This window comes from Glycine max, chromosome 1 (genome assembly GCF_000004515.6).
Source record: "Glycine max cultivar Williams 82 chromosome 1, Glycine_max_v4.0, whole genome shotgun sequence".
Lineage (NCBI taxonomy): Eukaryota > Viridiplantae > Streptophyta > Magnoliopsida > Fabales > Fabaceae > Glycine > Glycine max.
The window spans coordinates 546,355-566,688 of record NC_016088.4 but is presented as its reverse complement, the minus strand read 5'-3'; the positions used below and the strand labels follow the sequence as shown (position 1 = coordinate 566,688).

At 32.4% G+C, this 20,334-nt stretch overlaps 3 protein-coding genes across 10 annotated transcripts; 1 reads left to right on the top strand and 2 right to left on the bottom strand.

The window, feature by feature from the left end:
* Positions 1-469: 469 nt before the first annotated feature.
* Positions 470-1,387, top strand: LOC100795786 (acid phosphatase 1; the record flags this gene model as incomplete). Its single annotated transcript, XM_014777632.3, has 2 exons — positions 470-705; positions 894-1,387. Coding segments are annotated over 2 exons (414 nt in total), but the record flags the coding sequence as incomplete, so codon positions are not given.
* A 783-nt stretch (positions 1,388-2,170) lies between these two features.
* LOC100775544 (leucine-rich repeat extensin-like protein 4-like) lies at positions 2,171-4,383 on the bottom strand. Of its 2 annotated transcripts, XM_006572780.4 has the most exons (2): positions 4,001-4,383; positions 2,171-3,803 (listed from the first exon to the last, which is right to left on the bottom strand). In XM_006572780.4, exon 2 carries the CDS (start codon positions 3,551-3,553, stop codon positions 2,270-2,272), a length of 1,284 nt encoding a protein of 427 aa, XP_006572843.1. In that variant the 5' UTR covers positions 3,554-3,803; positions 4,001-4,383; the 3' UTR covers positions 2,171-2,269. The 2 variants fall into 2 exon arrangements, with proteins under 2 accessions (XP_006572843.1, NP_001240861.1); NM_001253932.1 differs by lacking the exon at positions 4,001-4,383 and having other exon boundaries at positions 2,270-3,553.
* Positions 4,384-12,992: 8,609 nt separating this feature from the next.
* Positions 12,993-19,967, bottom strand: LOC100795246 (NAC domain-containing protein 75). Of its 7 annotated transcripts, none has more exons than XM_014764338.3 (7): positions 19,860-19,967; positions 18,076-18,318; positions 17,546-17,723; positions 16,517-17,094; positions 15,118-15,408; positions 14,427-14,519; positions 12,993-13,677 (listed from the first exon to the last, which is right to left on the bottom strand). In XM_014764338.3, exons 2-7 carry the CDS (start codon positions 18,199-18,201, stop codon positions 13,588-13,590), a joined length of 1,356 nt encoding a protein of 451 aa, XP_014619824.1. In that variant the 5' UTR covers positions 18,202-18,318; positions 19,860-19,967; the 3' UTR covers positions 12,993-13,587. The 7 variants fall into 7 exon arrangements, with proteins under 7 accessions (XP_014619824.1, XP_040874165.1, XP_006572928.1 ...); XM_041018231.1 differs by lacking the exon at positions 19,860-19,967 and adding an exon at positions 18,754-19,103; XM_006572865.4 differs by lacking the exon at positions 19,860-19,967 and adding an exon at positions 18,901-19,103.
* Between the last annotated feature and the right edge of the window lie 367 nt (positions 19,968-20,334).

Sequence of the window (20,334 nt, the reverse complement as noted above, 5' to 3'; positions counted from 1 at the left end):
AAATACATACCAAAGGAACCAAATCCTAATCAAGTCATTGTCGTTGATGTGTAACACTGTCTTGATGTAACTAGCCCTTAAGAAAAGGAAATCTGAGTGTAACTGTATAGAAGATGGGTTTCTACAATTGTAATTGTTAAGGGTTGTGTTGTTTTGACGGATTGATTTCGTTGCCTAAAGTCTGAAATAAATAGTATCAGAATTAGGTAGGGGAGTTTATCAAATATCAATGGCTCTCACATCTATGGAAATCGGGTGATTAATGAATAGATTCTATTATGCGGTTGTTATTACTACTTGGAAGTTAATTTTAGCAGGATGTCACGTCTTCTTTATTTCAATTGCCAAAATGAATGAAACGCAAAAAGGTAAACGGACCTCACAATCACAATGGTCAAAATCTAAAATTGTTTTTTCTCAACACAGTAATTGTATATGTGAGTTTCTTGGTTTAAGTTGATTATGGTTTTCTTTTTCTAACTTTGGACTCTGCAGATTTGAGATCTTCAATGAGACTTCCTTTGATAATTGGGTGGACTTAGCTGCAGCCCCAGCTTTGCCAGCTAGTTTGAGTTTGTATAACGAGCTTAAGGAATTGGGCTTCAAGATATTCCTCTTAACTGGGAGAAGTGAATTTCAAAGGAATGCCACAGGGGCAAACCTTCTGAGTTCAGGGTACAGAGATTGGGAGAGGCTCATCTTAAGGTACATAAATTATTGGTTCTTGGAAATATAGATGTCTTGTTCTGTTTTTTTTTTTTTTTTGTTAGCAGGAGGGATCGAACCCGCGACCTTTTCTCCTTGCTTTCTCTCTTAACCATCCAACTCACCTTATATCTCCCATGTCTTGTTCTGTTAAATAATTTTCACCTGAAATTCCTTCTTAATGAAACAGGGTCTTCTGATCAAGGCAAACCGGCCACTACTTACAATTCTGAGAAGAGAGCAGAGTTGGAGAATGAAGGCTACAGGATCCATGGGAACTCTGGGGATCAGTGGAGTGATTTGGGGGGTTATGCAGTGGCTGCACGGTCTTTTAAACTCCCAAACCCAACGGACTATATTCCTTAACATAGAAATGGCTTCTCAGAAATCTGTATTCTTTTTCACAATTGCCTGTTGTAGTACCTGCCCATGATTTTTCATGGTAAGATCACGCTTGTTACAACAGGGATTCTTAGTGACACTAGTTTCTAATGTGTTGCATGTTACATTAAACTTTTTGAGGAATAATTCTTTTTTTTTCTGTTTTGTGTGTGTACAATGATGATGCTGAAATTTGAAACTAGAACCTTATACAAATTATCCAAACACTCCACTAGGCTTGCCTTGGTGGGGTCTTTGAGGAATAATTCTAAATCTTTTCTAAACAACAGTTTCATACTGTCTCACTAAACTGAAAAAGTATAGAATATTTTTTATAAGAGTTGATAAAAAAATATAATAAGAAGATTTAATACATTACTTTATTTTGTGTTTTAGCAGGTTTCACCAAATATCACTAAATAGTTTAAACTATTAGGTTGTTCAAACAACGGCATCTCTAGTGCAATCTATGCAATATGCATATTTAGGTATAACCTTGTGATGATTATCTTTTAAGTATTAACCAAGCCACAGTGGCAATCTCATGTTATCCTCACTTGTATAATTGAAGTTGGATTGGGACAGGTGGACCTCTCGAAGTAATTTAGATATAACCTTGTGATGTAACCCAGTGCATTACAGTGGGGTCAAATTTAACTGTTAAGAAGCTATCACGTAGGGCCTTATCGAATGCGATTAGTGAAGTTGTTGAATGGAATAATTGGAGAACCCGTGATAAAGCAGTACAAATTAAAGTAACCAAAATCAAACAAACATGTCACGAGAAACATAAACTACTGCACTATCCATCCATCTTTTATGATGCGGGTCGAGGTAGATTACTAGAAGCATAGCATATAATTTACACAGCTATATAATAACAATTTATTATATATTATTATGTATGGTAAATTAACTTTCAAAATAATTATTTTAAAATAATTTAAATAATAATTTGTGATTAAATGACAAATATAAAACTATTTTACATTTATGAGTATATAATCTTTTTTCTCATAAAATGTGGCATGTGTATTACCCGTGCACGCCAAGTATATATAATCATGAATATGCACAAGGAGTCTTTGAAAAATGAAATTAGCAGAATTGTGAATTAAGATTGGTAGCAGTAATTAATGGAACAGCTATGACCAACCTGTAATAATGCAACTAATAATAACCATCAAGGAGGAGATGGTGAAGTGGGATCAATGTGCTTAGACTTACTTACAGCCATTGAACCACAAACAAGAGGCCTTGGTGTGGGGATTCTGAGACAACTAAGACTTCCACCTGGGATGCCAGAGCACTCAGGTGGAGGTCTCTGCATGTCCCTATCAGGAATGCAGTTTAGTGAGAAATCAAAACCAACATTCCTAAAGAAAAGCCTTGAGCATTGCTGGCTGAACCCAGAAAAGAAATTGTAAGCAACAGTTAGATTTGCAAGGCTTCTCAAAGAGCACACTACATCTGATAATTCCCCAGAGAGCTTGTTATGAGCCAAATTGAGAACTTCTATGTCTTGCAGGCATGACAGTGTGTCTGGCAAATGACCCATGAGTGAGTTGAAGCTCACATCCAGAACTTGCATCTCTGTGAATAGCCCAACTCCCTCAGGAATGCAGCCAGTTAACTGGTTATTGAGGAACAGAATCTCCTTTATTTTAGAACCCATGAAGCCCAAACTTGCTGGGATGCTACCACTCAACTTGTTGTTGGCTAAGTTTATCACTGAGGCTGGGGAACTGCCCAAGTTTTGGGGGATTTCACCTTCAAACTGGTTGTTATTGAGGAATAATGCATCAAGGTTCTTGCTGAAAAGTTCCTGAGGGAGGGGCCCAGAAAAGTAGTTGAATCTGAGGTCCAAGTAGATGAGGCCTGGCATGTACAAAGTAGCAGCAGGGAAAGGACCTGAGAGTTGGTTGTTGCTGAGGTCTAACTCTTCCAGAAAAACCAGGTCTCTGAATGTATCAGGAACAGTGCCTGTGAATCTGTTACTGTTGAGGTGGAGAAGAGACAAATCACTGAGTAGAGAGAGCTCCTTCACAAGGGTTCCTTTCAGATTTGCATGGTTGAGATCTATGCCTGCTACAACTGGGAATGCTGATGCAACCATTTCATCTTGAGGGTTTGCACAGAAGACTCCTTTGTAAGCACACACATTAGGACCAACCCAACTTGATAAAATCTTAAGAGGGTCCTCAGTGATTGCAGATTTCCATGCCTGAAGTGCTGTGTAAGCTCCTTCAAGATTTGGCACTGAGGATCTAGGTGGCTCTGGGCTGTTAATCCCTCCACCAACCCAAACCACTCCACCACTGCCACCATCACCACCACCATTCCCATTGCCAACACCAACACCAACACCAACACCTACACCAACTCCACCACCAACACTGAAGGCAGCTTTTGTTGTACTTGAGTGGAGAATGAGGAGGAGAAAAGCTAGAATGCAGCTATTCTCCATTTTTAGCTGAAGATAGATACCAAAATGCTTATTCAAAAGGGTGTATACTTCTTAGCTAAGCTTGTCCAAAATCTAAATAAGGTTGCTGCATTGAAGAGAGAGAGTGGTGGACTGGTGGGGTTGATTTACCCTTGAATGTTCCCTAACTTTTTCCCCATTTTCTTTTAAGTTTATGTAATTGAGTTTGTTTGAGGCATACCTTTGTACAACTTTTTCTGTACAGATGTTGACTTCCTTTGAATGTAAATTTCTGTGTCAGAACAGTGTGGTGAGGTGAGAAGGTATGACTAATCACTAATCACCACAACTTTTATGGTGCTTATTATTAGTGGCTACAGACATACAAACGATCTTTCAGGTGTTGTGGTCTTATTTACAAAGCCAAACAACAATAAATAGATAATTAACAATAGATAGGTACGATATTTTTTAACAATAGATACGTACCTTGATTTTGACCACAACGTCAAGAATTTGTAAGTGTTTGTGCCTGCAACGAGACCATAATTGTGGTTGAATCGGCTGTATTTGTTTGCGATTTCTCACAATTTCAAGAAACATGGCAAAATCATGATCACGACCACAGTTTAAAACCTTGGATAGATACCCTCCATCTTAGATTTATATACTTGAACTTGGTTTTTCTTATTAAAAAGGAATTGTGTTAATTTAATACTGTTGGAAGTGAGTAAGGTGAAAAAACAGGATAATTAATGGTGAAGGTTGCACATGCTATCTAAACAAGATTGAGCACTTTAATCATATTAGTGAAAGCTGTTTGACACTTCCTTAGCTCCAGAAAGCACAATAAAAAAGGCCAAGTTGAGTGTACAGGGCATATAGCTTAGTTGACACACTTTCGTTCTTTTGGAAACCCTCTAACATTTAAGAAAATTGATCCTGTGAATCTCATTTTGTACCAAGCAATAAGGAGAAAATAAAAAGATGAAAAATAGAAAGTACTTTTAACCGAGGGGCTGGTAGAGGGAAATTAATTTGTGATGAATGGTTGCCTGTTGGTAGCTACTAGCTACTAATTATCCGTGCCTGCTCCATTGGTTCATTAGAATTTAAAAAAAAAAACTCTTATTAATTTTCATTTATATTAGAATATCCTTCATAATCAAACTATTCCTAATAAATACTACTGCTAACTCGCTATTGCTATTCCCACGTAATAATGAAAAATTAACCAGATCAAAAAGATATGGACATGACTTAAATACATTTTCGTGATTGAGAAGATAATTTGAAGGGTCACAAAAGGAGTAACAATTAGTCTATTGAAACAAACAGCCAAATTAAACATTTCCTAATTGAGAAAGTCTAAATCTTGGAGAAAAGTTGAATAATAAAAATAGTTTGATTAAAAGGCACATTGAACATCATGAGGCATACATTACAGGGTACAAAAACTTTCCCAACAGTGGACGAATTTTGTGAGTAAAGTAGTGCCTTCCAAATTTATACTACTATTGAACTGCAATTTCTAAAGTTCAACAAAAGTTAGTGACTTTCAGTGTTCAGTTCCCTTCCTTATCTAAATAATGAGGACATGCTCCAGCAACCAATCATTAGACTGAGCAAGTTTGGTTTGAAAAACTGAGGGGAGAGAAAGCTAGCGCACGCCATTTCATCAAAAGCAACTAGCTTCCGAGTTCTATGGCTGGTCATGAACATTTGTTCCAATTATATAACTAAGAAAAAGGGAAAAGAAAATCCCCAAAAGATAATGGACAAAAGGGAGAGATTCCTCTTGTTCAGTTCTTCTACAACATAAGTGGAACTCGTTGAAATTTTAATGCATAGCCACCAGAACTTCAGTATACTTTATAATGGTATAGTGCTATTCACATATTCAAATGGAGAGAGTTAACCAGTCTACCACATGGACATAAATTTGGCATTCGTCACTTGAAAAAACATCCCTCAAGAATCAAGATTTGGTCAAAGTTAGTCTCTATTTTAAAAATAATTATTTTGATTCTTATATCTTTCAAAATGTGGTGGTGGATTTCATCCCTAATTAAATCAAAATGTAGTATAGGGTCAAAAATAAAATAAACCATATTTTAGAAATACAAAGACTAAAACTACCGTTTTTAAAATGTAGTATAGATTCCTCTTGAGAGTGTAAAAAATAACTTATCCATAAAACTTTTTTCTACTTGAACATAAGTAAGCAATAAATCCGAGCCTATTCAAGTAAAAAATAAACTGAGAAAGTGACACTCTACGGTCAGAGTCTACACAATATGTAGTTGAGTGATATGATAGGTCTTACAAACTAAGCATTAAGTAATTCCAAAATTGTGAAGCTATTGAACTAAAACTTTTTCAAAGCATCGAGGGTTATTTATTGCCAAATGCAAATAAATGGCCAAGGCATAATAATATTAGACCAGTCTATGTGCATTATATATAGGCTATCTGTTACATTCTTCACATTCTTTGTTTCAGGCTTCAAGATCTATTTTAATTAACACTTTTCAATTAATTGCAAGTTGCATGTGCTATCACCAATATCAATAGGGTTATCCGGTTAGGTGTGGTGTGGTCACGTGTAATTATTGCAACATGGGTTTGATTTAGGCCCCATCTTGAATCCTTCTGGGGTTGTTGCTGCATAAATGTTTATGTTCCTTTGCCTTTACTTCTCTATCTATGCTCATCATCAAGATACTGGTGTCCAGCATGTATCCTCGTTGGATTAGGACTTAGCGAGAGAAAATGGTACATGAAAATCTCTTGTGATTATGAAATTGCAAATTTCTGAGTTAAGAAACCATCGAGTACGAAAAGGAGAAGAAAGAACTATGTGTGTATGTATGAGATTTACTAACGCGCGTATTTTAATTAGAGTATGTTAACAAGTTACTGTACCGTACCGGTTGATATATTTTAAGAAATTAAAATTTGTTATTAATGTACTATCTCAACTGAAAAACATGTGTGTATAATATAAATTCAGTTGACTCTTAACTGGAATACGTTAACAAGTTATAAAAATTATATATTTTAAGATAAATCATTACGTTTTAATAAAATGACTAATAATGAAGATAAAGATTTTTTCTTTATCTTTATCATTTATTTTCTTAAAATTTAATATTATAACATGTAACTAATCTTAATTGTTAGATTTAAGAACTCGTAATTAAAAAAAATGTTACCTTTTATTAGTTATCCATACTTATCCATATGGAGATCATGATAATAAAGTTGAAAATTCATAATTATAGGAAGAAGGTGATCTTGAAATTGATTTCTTTAAGAAAAAAAAATAATTAAAACAAATAAAGTGTTGTGCCACTAAAACATAAGCTTAAATATAATTTTGGTATTTTTATTTTTAAAAATATGTAACTTTAATTTCTCTATTTTAAAATAGAGATATTTAGTCTTTTCATTTTTAAAATTCTATAATTTTAGTCATCTTATTTTAAGATAGAGACATTTAATCCTTCAATTATATAAAATCCACAGTTTTAATCTTTCTATCAGATTTAAAGTGTTAATCGGTAAGAAATTAACTTGATGTGATTCAAATTTATATAATAATGTAACACAAGAATTTGTTTAATCTAAGTCATAGTCAATGTTAATATCTTAATAATCAATTGTTTCAGTTTGAATGAATGATTAAAATTACAGATTTTACAAAAAGTAAGAGACTAAATATCTCTGTTTTAAAATAAAAACTAAAATTATAGATTTTAAAAAATAGAAAAATTAAAATTACATTTAAACCTACAAAATACGAGAAATATGTTGCTTTTGCACTCAACATGACATAGAACGACGAATTTACTGTAGGGGGTTGCTTTTAAAAATAATTTACGGAAGAGGGTCTCTTTTAAAACAAATTGTAAGGGGGGTCTCTTCTGTACGTGGGTGCCGCCATTGACACTGGCGGGAAGCTTGAATCGCCAGTGACAATGGCGGGATAGGGGGTAGGGGGTACCGCCATTGGTGCTGGCGGGATAGGCTGAGTAGGAGAGAGGAGGGGTACCGCCATTGGTGCTGACGGGACGTGCCAACATGGACAGTCCCGCCATTGGCACCTGCGGGACACTGATCTCGCTAAAAGCATGCCGCCAATAAAAATGGCGGGACATGCCAATAATTTGACATATGTATAAGTTCATTTATTCAAATTTACATATGTATAAGTTCATTTGTTCAAATTTGACATACGTTTACCTTACATTGATTAAATCACGCTTGTTTGAATGCATTCAGTGCCTTAATCAACTTTGCTTCAGCGTCTAGATCAATGGACAATGGATATTGTGACATTAATTAAACGTGTAATTTCATTTGCTTGCTTTATTTAAGATTTTTAATTTTAATGAAAAAGTTGTTTTAACTTTTTACTACAAAAGACTAATATCTTCTTTTTAAAAAAAGAGTAATATCTAATTTGATTCCTGAGAAAAAAATCACTCAACCTAATTTAATTTATGAGAAAAAAAAAAGGAGACTAAATATTCTATCAAGATTATAAGTATAGGTTATTAATAATTTCTTAAGGAATAAATTAGTACATGTTCACTATTTTAAAGACTAAAGTGTATATGCATGATTGTACTGTTGAGATACTATTTTATTAATTAAACATTTTTTTTGTATTTTTCATAAACAACAAAATATTTTTTTTATGTAAATTTGAATAAATGAACTTATACATATGTCAAATTATTGGCATGTCCCGCCATTCTTATTGGCGGCATGCTTTTAGCGAGATTAGTGTCCCGCAGGTGCCAATGGCGGGACTGTCCACGTTGGCACGTCCCGCCAGCACCAATGGCGGTACCCCCTCCTCTCTCTCCCGCCAGTGTCAATGGCGGCACCCACGTACAGAAGAGACCCTCCTTGCAATTTGTTTTAAAAGAGACCCTCTTCCGTAAATTGTTTTTAAAAGCAACCCCCTACAGTAAATTTGCCACATAGAACATTGATGAATAAAAACCAAGTTTATTCCATAAAGACAATTAATCGTAAAGAAGCATCACGGTGGATTTTGCCAGTGGATTTTGCCATGAAAGATGAACTTGAATCCTACCACAAGAATTAAACTTAGGAGGTTGTTAGAAAAACTTGATAAGAAGACTCTGGGTTGCAAATAGATATTTAATGGAATCACAGTTTCCTTATGTATATATAAGATACACAATAAAATCATAATTTTATTTTGTATTATTTTAATTTTTAACAGGATAGAAACTTAGTTTTGTTATGTATTTTTACACGATAAAAATATGTTTTTGTCATGTTAGGGGTCGGGGTACATCCTCCATACCAGTGGCCAATCCCCATAAAATAATAAATTGATACTAATTTTATGCACTTTACACTTTTAAATTTGTAGAAGCTTAGGACTTTTGTTTTTTTATTATTATTATGAGATTGTGTATTTTGTATAAATTTTATAATACTTTTTGTCTGTGAAAATATTATAGACTACATCTGTGTCTCCATTAATGAAATTTTCTAAATCCGTCATTGTTCCATAAACAATGGAATTGTGTTTCTTTTGTACAACATAATAAAAAAACTCGAACCTGTGACTTTTGCGTGATTAGCATGACGTTCTAACCAACTAAGCTAGTAAGTCAATTATGTTATAAAATAATTAATGTCACTATATATAACACTAAAATTTATAATGTATATTTAATGTACATATAAATTTACATAATAAATTTTGTGACAATTAATTTTGATCTAATAATTAATTTGTTTACATAATATAAATTTTTATGAAACCTAGATTTTTATTTAAAATTTATATATGTAAAAAAAATACATTATTAGATCAAAATTAATTATAATAAAACCAAAAAATACATTAGCATATTTATATTAATAATGTATTTTTTTACAATTTATATATGTAAAAAAATTAATTATTAGATAAAAATTAATCGTTATAAAATTTATTACGTAAACTTACATGTGCATTAAATATATATTAGAAATTTTAGTATTATATATAATAATATTAATTATTTTATAACATAATTGGTCTATTAGCTTAGTTGATTAGAGTATCGTACTAATAACACAAAAGTCATAGGTTTGAGTCCTGCGTGGGTCATTAATTTATGGATTCACAATTCGTATCAGCTTTATGTAAGGGTAATATTGGAATTGTCCATCTTATGCTGGGTGCACAAAGCAATTACGTTGTTTTTGTCCATATGTACGTATTGCTTCTTTTTGGGCCAATTCTATGACTTGTTTCAGAAATGCTTCAGATTTTGCTTATCTGGGCCTGGCCAGGAAATGCTCGTACGTATTATGCGACAAGTAGCCCTGATATGGGACTGTAAAATAAAAGTCGGTTTGAATCCATTTTTTTTATATATAGCGAAATTTAGGTACTTATTTTTCTAGCAAAACAAAAACCATTATCTCATAATATATATTATTAAAAAATTATTCATTGATGGCTTGGACTACTTTATGATATCAGAAGTTATTGATAAATTTGCAATTAAAAGTTATTAATTTAATGACAAATTTTACATGCTAACAATTTGTCTCAGTTATGCAATTTATATATAGATTCATCTTAACTATACTACTTATAATTTTATCATTTTGTGTGCATTTATTTTATTTCTTTTTAATGAAATTAAATAGTTTGTCATTACATATATACCTGTTTGTATATAAATAAATATAGCTAAACCAATTCATTTTATTTCTCAATCAAATCGTGAAAATGGAGAATTTAAAACCTTACATGGAATGGTGCAATTGGCATTTAGTGGCAACTACACTTTTTCATCATACAAATAGAACTCAAATATTAGAAAGTTTATAACAATTTATACATACTGTTAACCGGCCAATTGAGTTAGAACTCTATTGAGAACTACGCTAGTGCTGAATAAGATTGTTCATATATAACATTTCCAAAAATATGTGCATTTGTTTATATATATAATAAACAATAGTTGGAGGGAAATGGAAGTAGTGAAATCAAATTAAAACCCCAAAGTGGTAGGGTCTTGAAAATGGAAGCAGGCCCAAAGCTGGGCCCATGTGGAAGAATCCAAAAAAGTTGGACAACAGCCATGTTGTTATATTCCTCTTTGCACAACCACCATTTCACCTGCGAGTTCTTTATGGGACCATATCTCTGGCACACCAAGAAAACTAACCCTAACACTCACTGCTATTACCGTTCTCTCCATATATCCTCCCTTGCAAAAGCATCCAAAATCTTCCATAAAGTGAAAGAAACTGAATATCACCTTTTTAGGCCTCCTTTAAATTTTAAATGGCATGTGGAAAGAGACACTTCATCTTGCTAATTTCATGTCACCAACCCATGCCACCATCTCTCTTTTCTTTCTATTCTTGTTTAATTTATTTATATTATTAGAACATGCACACAAATCTAATTGCTTAATCCTATGGATCATTCTGAGAAACAGTGACAAGATTCTCTTACACATTATACCCTAGTGTACTTAATAAATTAATGAAATGCATATATATGATTATTATAAAGGTTCTTGCTAATTAGTGATATTAAGATATTGGTTAAAGAACTAAAAAAAATTATTATGAAATTATAGAATGTAAAAAAATTTATAGATGATACAATTTTGTGTATTTTAATAAAATATTTTATCCTTTTAATTTTTTAATCAATATTTTAAAGACCCTAATTAACATTTTTCTATTGTAAATATCTCAATACATATCTCTCTCACACACAAACCCCAATGCTTAGAGAAGGTAGGAGTTCTGGGATGATAAGTAGTTATTTAAAAAGAGCACAGAAATAAAAGCATCTAAAAAGTTTATTCTTGTCTTCTTATTCCCTCTTTATTCCCTTCAGAAATTACAATGAAGTTGCCCCCTCTTCATCTTGACTTTAGCTTTATCATGCATGTCCCATGAAAGAAAAGATAGCATTAACATGCACGTTACTCTCTCTCTCTCTCTCTGATGGGATTAGTTCATCTTTTCTCTGTAACACTGCAGGAAAAGATCGAACCTAACGCAGAATAAAGTAATAAAGAGGTGTCTGTCTCCTAGTATCACTCTCTTTCTAAAAAATTAAATGAGGAATCAAATAAAGAATCTCACCAAATAAACGTAGCTTGTATTGTTGTATTCAAAATCAAACTCAAAAAATATTTCAATCGATCAAGAAATTTGAACTACGGTTCCCTCGTTCTCTATAACAGATACAAATTTGTCGATAGATTCCTATCGAATGAAGTAATTAAAGTGAAACTTCCAAAATCATTTTAAATTAAAAGTGAATAGTATTAAACACACACACCTATACATATTTCATGTACATATATATTACATAACGTTACAGTTCAAAGAAGAGATCGTTGGTCAATTTAAGGGGACCCGCATCAAAATCTAAAAGATCTTCTTGAACTTCATCTCCTAAAGTAAGCTTTCTTTCTACTGGGAAGACATCAGCACCAGTAAAGCTTCGAGAGAGATTTAGTGCAGCTTACTGTACGTAGCTGTGGTGTGAAAAAAAAAATATGGTAACGGATGTGCATGAGATCAGATAAATGCAGAATCCAGACTAAATTAATTGGTTGCTACCATCCGGCATAAACAATTCAATTTGAGTGAGATAAGATTATTTGTTTTAAAATTCTACTTTTAAGTATTTAATGTATAGTTATATATTCAACACTCAAACTGAAAATTGTTAGTTAGGTTAAAACAACATTCTGCCTCAAATGATTCACTTGTAATTCCTCTTAATTCAAGAGTAATATTTTCTTACTTATAATACTATAAGCATATACATTTTGTTAAGTTATGAATGCTATGTAATTATTTAATTAATATAATTGTATACTCAACACTGAAATTATAAAGATTTTTAGTTAAACTAAAGCATCATCAGATAATTCACACCTTTAGTAATTCCTCTTAATTCAATAGTAATATTTTCTTGCTTGCGTTTTTATAATACTTTAATCACTTTAAATACCAAGTAATTTTAAAATATATCGATAGTTCTATATTTTTATTAGGCTATATATCTTAAATCTCGAGTAAAGTGGATTTAAACACCTTGAGACCTTGAATTAATTAGTTGTTTTTTCCCTATCCTCTCCCCCATTTACTAGATTTTATCTATTTTCATTATGTATATATAATTTTGTGACTTCTGATTTAATGTAAAGTGGAGTAATTAATTAACTGATCAGGCCACTAGAGTAACTTAACCTGTGTTCTTGCCCCGCGCCTGAGGTTCCACGTAAAGTTCTCGGTAATATACATTTTTAAAAGAGAAAGCGAAAGCTACATGATTCCCCTCTAGTTAAACCTTTCAAAAATGTGAAAAGAAGTAGAAAGTGAGGCGTAATGGCAAACTCTTTTGGACATTTCATTTTTCTATATGAATATAATTATATATAAATATAAAGAACAATTAATATTTTAGTGTAACAACAAAGTGATGAGTATCTACAGCACAAGTAACAAGGTGGTTTGCAGTTTGCACAAACTCATTGGTATATTTCAGGTATAAAAAACAAGAAAAGTGAAATTATACAAACATTTCAAAACAATAAAATAATAAGAATTATAGGAGGGATATGGTATAGTTATCAAAATAGTGATGATTTTCATGCGGTGGGATACATTTACTTTGGGTCTTTGGTTCTCCCACTCCATGTGTCAGAAGTGACAGCAGCCTTTTCTTGGGGGTTTTCTTTTCTTTTCTTTTCTTTCTCTTTGATTTACATTCTTCTACCTTTTGTTCTTTCTTTCCAGCTTGTCCCATTGCACACTGTATAGTTTCAGTGAGAGTCACCAAAGTTTTATAAAATGGCCACCATATATAGGAAAAGAAAGAAAAAAGAGAGCAAACTATGGATATTATTTCTTGGCCTTTTGTTGAAAGAAAACTTGAGGGAGGCTTCAAGCATTAATGATGATGACTATGATGCTGTCTATATGGTTTTTGTTTTTTCCCCTACAATCTCTCTCTCTCTCTCTCTTTTACTTTTTTTCGTTGGGTTCACCCTCTTCTACCCATGATGATCCTGGTTGTCAGGGTCTGGCCAATAAGAAGAGTACTTCAACCATTCAGCTTCTTGTGCATTTGTGATGGATGACTCCTGTAAGGGAATTGAATGTTAATGAAAATATTAGGGTTAGGGTTTCTAGAATATAATTTAATGATAATCTTAAACAACAAAGAGACACTATTACTATCATAATTCCAACTAATCTCCACGTAAAAATTGTTGAGTGTTATTTAATTTATTCTAACAAATTGAAATATTCAATTACATGTCTATATGACAAAACTATAAACACTATCACATAGAGATTGACTTGAACTATAATTAATGAAAATGGAAATTAACTGGTAGATGTCTTTCCACCTCGATCATGGTCAAAAGTGTCAAACGTCAATGGGCGTTTTTCCTGGCCCGTAATAAAATAAAATAAAGTCTTTTTCTCTTTTCTAACCTTAATTAACTTGTTTATGACAATAAGGAAAAAAGAAAGATAAAACTATAGAATATTAGAAGTAGTTTAATGAGAAGAAAAAATGGTGTTAGTAGAAGTTTCTATCTCTTGTACACAATTGAAAAATGAAATAAAGAAAAGGTATTTTTCCTTTAAACTTCCTTGCGGCATCGATCGATGACCCACATTTTTGTTGTACTATTTTTTTTTTTTTTTTACCTCTATGCAATGGAAGAAAAACGTAGCCTCAAAATATAAAAAAGCAAACAAAAAAATGTTTTCGTTTTTTTCTTTTTATTTCTTTTTCATTTCCGTGCCCTCTTTTTTCTTTTCTCTAGGCATTATGACACACAAAGTTCATATAATTCCGAGTCAAAAAGTTCTTTCTTACCTCTTTGATTTCAGTTGAAGTGCAACCCATTATGAGTTCCTCCAAACCAGACGCAGACCTTCCTCCAAGCTTATGATGTTGTTGCTGCTGTTGCTGCCAAGTGGACAAATACCATAGATGCATTTCCAAGGTCAACAATCAAATTCAAAACACACATCTTAATCATCGTGTTGAACAATATTCAAAAAGTGAGAAGACAGTTTCATGCTTGTGATTTATCAAACACTCACAAAAGCTTGCCTAGTTATTGAGTCTGACTCATGCACAATACCATGCAGACTCACTCCTTTGGATTTTCACATGCCAAGTGACTCGTCTGTTTTTTTTTTCTTTCACTACTCACCTTTCCTTTCCTTTTATTATTATTATTATTATTATTATTATTATTATAAGTCATACAAGGTGATAAACGTTTTTTTTAATCCTCCCATATAAACCTTTTAGGGAGCATATACAAAATTTAGCTTATTATCAAAGCAATTTAATTATAACCTTATATACTTCTTTAAAACTTTTTAAATAAAATTAACTCAAAAACTTATTATAATAAGTTCATTTTAACTATTCTTCTATTATGACTACTATTTGGGTTACTAGCTATAGTAGCTATCGATTATGAAAATTAAAAAGGAGGAAAATTATAATCATATATATAATCATGATTAAGAAGTGGGATTTGAGTTGTGATTACCTGAAAATTTTCATTTTGGAGCATTATTCTAGAGACATGGTAAGAGTTGTCATCGAGAATGATGGAAGTGTGGTGGAGGGGAGGAGGAGAGATAATGGTAGAGATGGGATGTGACGGCCTACTAATATGAAAAGCTGAGTTTGAAATTTGATGATGATGAGCATGTTGTTGTAGTTGATGATGATGAGGAGTTACTTGTGCTAGGTGCCGTTCATGCACTTCTTCACATGAACCTGATGCTTGCATTACTTCTCTTGCTGTTGAAGCCTCTCCTATTCCAACCTGCATTCTCTACCATCATATCATATTCAACTGTTAAACTGTGATATATATCTTCCTTAAAAATAAAAAATAAAAAATAAAAAAAATTGTGCATAAACGGATGAAAGTTTTTTTTAACTGTTATCTAATCACAAACTAACATGTGATAAATTTGTTATTTTATAGGATAAAATATTTTTATCCTGTAAGTTAGTGTTATTTTATGTTTGATTCTAGTGAGGTTATTTTTTTTAATTTTAGTTTTTATATATTGGTGTTTTTTCAATTTTATTTTTTATTCATTTTAATTCTTGTAAGTTTATATTCTTTTTAATTTTAATTCTTTTAAATAATAATTTTTTATTTATATATGATCTCCATAAGTTTATGTTTATAAAGATCAAAATTAAAAAAAATTCAAATTTATGAAAACTTAAAATAAACAAAATATTTTATTATGATCAAATTTTTAAAAAAATTAATTTACTGAAATTAAAATCAGAAAAATAAACTTACATGAATCAATGGAAACTAAGCTAATTAAGAAAAAAGAATATATTAAATATCACCCAATCTTCTTAACTAGCTAGATACCTAGTCAACTATATATCAACCTCATCTTTTTCTTTTTTTTCTCGGTCTGTGAATGTACCTATTTTAGCTTTAACTTTGCTGCGTTCGTTCTATTTAGTCGTGTGGGTGTTACCTTTCAGCGGTAGGTAAACAAGCACTGGTTGGTTGAAACTGATTTATAATTAAGTCTTGCCCGTACACTTTCATGCGGTGTGTGCAAGCAATATGGTGTTATATCAGCAGCTACCTTAACCCTTTCATGTCCTAATTAATTTCACTTTTTGGTGCAAAAGCAAAACTCTCAATTTTACCAAAAGAATGTTCAGATACAGTGAATTGTGTTTCCTTTTGGTCAGCTATATAAGTGAAACATCACGTTCAATTCATTGATTTGAAAAAGAAAAAAAGGTGTCTAATTAAAATCATAACTATGCAAGTGTCAAATCAAACATGATGCTATATATATATATATATATATATATATATATAAGGGAGCACGTTTGAATGATATATAAATGCATGATTGATATATATATGATTATATGTGTGTGTGCAGTGTATGTACCTCATCAAAGCTTTTCCTGAAAGGGATGAAGCTGAAGTGATCAGGTTTTAGCTGTTGAATATCCAAGGGATGATGATGAGTGAAACTTGTCATTGGAGGGACACCAACAACAGCAGACATCTCATCTCTGTGAGTAACAATTTCCTTAGAAGAACAACTTCCACTTCCACTGTCCCTTCTACCACTGTTGTTAGGTTCTCCACTTCCTTCACCAGTTGTTGCACTTCTATCTGACCAATTGCACTGCCTTGGCTGTGTCTGATAGAATATCTTTGACACCACAAGCTCTCCTTCTTTCTCTTCCTCATGCTGCCCCAAATGGTATTGGTGCATCACCCAGTTGGTTTTCTCAGGTTTTCTGTTCTTTCCGAAATTGGTGTAGAGGACAAGAATTTTCTTGCAACCCTTTTGTTTTCCATTCACCATCACTGGCCTGGTTTTACCAGTCTTGTGCCACCGGGTTTCTCCACCTTGCAAGTCGCATTCGTTTTGAATTTTTCTCCTCTTTCTTGTCCCAGTTGTGTAAGCCTTTGAAGGTCTATGGAAGAAGTGCCTGCTCAACCCATCTCTTGTTACTCCTGTTAGATGTATATATGAATCACCACACAACCCAAAATCAAAGTTAGGTCGACTTAGGTGAACTGAAAAATAAAACCCTTCTGAAATTATATATATTAAGTATAGTATAAGTTTCCTGAAAATACCAAAAGAGGTTTTGGTCTCCCTCTCTCTTTATATATATAATAAAACCTAGCTAAAAATTATAAAATGATATGGAATTATTGATAAGATAGTTAGAAAACAACACTAACTAACACCGTTAGAAAATAGTGAGAGTTCCCCGGCTTGTCATGAAATTGTAACCGGAGATATTACCTTATTTTTAAACAGATACATCTGGTGGGAGATGATTAATTAATTGGGTCACAAATATATAAGAAGTCTTAGATATATCTAGTTAAACCAAGAAATTAAGGGAGGTGATTTGAATTATTTTTTTTCAGTATATTTTCAGTGTATATCTCACACCTGGAAGTTTCTCCGGATGGGTATAACAAATTCCATCTTCTCCTTCAATAGTGGGAATGAACTCATCTATCAAAGGGTGTGATTTCATGTTCTTTGCCTCCACTTTGGCTTCAAGATGTTCTATTAGTTCTTGGTCTGTGGGATCAAACTTCACTCCTGCGGGCAAGCCTAGCCAATCCTGCAGCCTCCAAGGAAAATTCAAGTGAAAAACCAAAATTAAAGTTAAAGAGAGAGAGATAAGAGGAACAAGAAGAATAATACATGGGAAACAGAAAATAAAGAGGGTGAAGCAGCAGCCTTTAATTAACAAAATATAATACTCAAACTTTAGCTATAGCATAAAATTAAAAAGGGGAAACCCCATCAAATGAATTGCACAAGCTAGAGTTCAAGAACAAAACAGCCACAATTAAGCATACTAATAATATGGCTATACTTTTTTTTTTTTCTTGTGTATGACATGATTCTTGTTCATATTGTCAAAGGCTTTTGAGTGAAGAAAAGAATATTATTGAGATATTTTTCCGTACCGGCTTCCCTTCAAACTTGTGTCCGCAACCGGGGCACTGCTTGGATCCACACAACTGATGCTCTTCAAGCTTGGCATCTATGAGATCAGAACTGCTTACAGAACTCAAGTTGCTGATCTTACTCATCTCTGACGCGTGCGCGCGCGTGTGCTATCTCTCTTGATGAAACCAGATGCCTTCAAATACTATTTCAACTCCCTTTTTATGGAACAGTCCACAACTGAGCATGTCCGAGGTTGTTCTCTATATTACAAGAGCCGATTGAGATCCATCAAAACATAAAACTCTCCAAAATGATCAACAAATTAAGGAACTTGGATGGAGAAGGCCAGAATAACAATAATAATATGGCTAATAATTTTTCCTAAGCTTTTAAGAACTATATACATATTAAGAAATTAATTAAATATTTATTCTTGAGCAGATGCTGATCCGGTTGAGGAAACTAGCTATAGACAAGAATATATGTGAACAAAGAGAAAAATATCTTGAATATAGACAAAAAAAATAATGATGGAAAATATTAACCTCCTAGCATATACGCGATTGTTAAAGAGAGGAAAATCAGTCCTAAAGAGAAAAAAAATCTGCAGAACCCAGGTGAGAATATGCAGGAAATAAGGAAAATATTCGGAGAGGATAAGATAAAGATAGAAGAAAGAAAGAGGAAACAGTTACAATAGGATTGAGCTATAAACCTTCTTTAACCATGGAAAAACACCAGAATTTCCTATCTAGCTCGCTACTTTAACTGAAGGCAGTGAGAAAAAGAAATAATAAAGGAAAAGGTGGCTATAGGAGCTGCTTCAAACACACATATAGTACCTTTACGTTTTTGCTAATTTAAAAAGTGCATGTATGTAGCGGTTTATGAGAGAGAAAGAGAAAGAGAGAGAGAGGAAAAAAGAGAAGCAAAGAAACAGGATAGAAAGAAAGAAAATCCGGTTGGTTTTTAATTTTCTGACTAAAGCTCAAATTCCAGACTCTCTCTTCTCCTCTATCCTACTAGCTTATTACACCTTTCTTTCAACCTTGACTACAAAAGCAAAAGGCACAAAACGGCCACATAGCTGTTACTAATCAAGGATCTTGTACCAACCCAACAATTTGTGTCTTATTTTATATATAATATTACTAGGATTAGGACAAAACTTATAGTTATTTAGGTGCTATATATATTGTTATTGTTATTTGTATTGTTTTTTATCAATAAATATTAATTTTTTATTAGTGAAAAAATTTAAACTCAAATTCCTCTTTTCCTCCAACTTTTTTTTACAATAAGATTAACATTATATGTCCCTTTTATTCTCCATTCAAAATTACCTAATCTACATGATCTTTTAATATAATTTTTTATTACATGAATTATTTAGATGGAATTCCAATTTTGATAAAAATAAAAATAATACAAACAATACCTATAGTAAGTAGTAAGTTTGGTCCTGAATTAAGCATTTATATAATACATTTATTGGTTTCTATCAACAGTTAACTACAGTTTCTCTTCTGTCAAAACAAAAAAACTACAGTTTATCTTCCATCAAAAGTTAGCAGGAAAAACAAATAGAATATAAAATGTAGATAGTCACTAATACGTGTCACAAAGTTTGGACTTTGAGTAATAACGACGACATGAGGCAGAATTACGGTCTCATTATTTAAGCATAACAGATTAATGTGAGACATATAATAAAGCCGAGATTTTTAGGGAGACAGAGGAAAGAAAGACATGGTGAGACACCCAGATGGAAATAAGGGAAAAAGGGATGATAGAAACTCACATGGGTTTTGAGCTGGAGTGCTGATCATGATGCTTTTGCCATGAATGTTTTGAACACACAAGAGAGAGAGATGAGTGGGCAGTATTAGGGGGTTGCTTGATAAGCAAGACAAAGTTGTGTGTACTTGATGGACCACCACCTCTTCTCCTAATTACTAGAATATATATATATATAACACTTGGACAAGAAGCACCAAATATAGTTTACATGTTGCATGTAATAAAAATAAACTTTAATTTGTACACAGTAGCACTGATAAAAAAAATTGCACTGTTAATTAATCAATAATTATATTATAAATATTTTTATGGTAGTTATTATTTATAAAAATTAATAAAGTTATCATATATATATATATAACAATATTATATTAGTTAATAGTATAAAAAATCTTCATATTGTTAATACATTTACAGATTTATCATTTATTCATGAAAATAATGGACACTAATAATTCTCGGGATAGTACTATTAT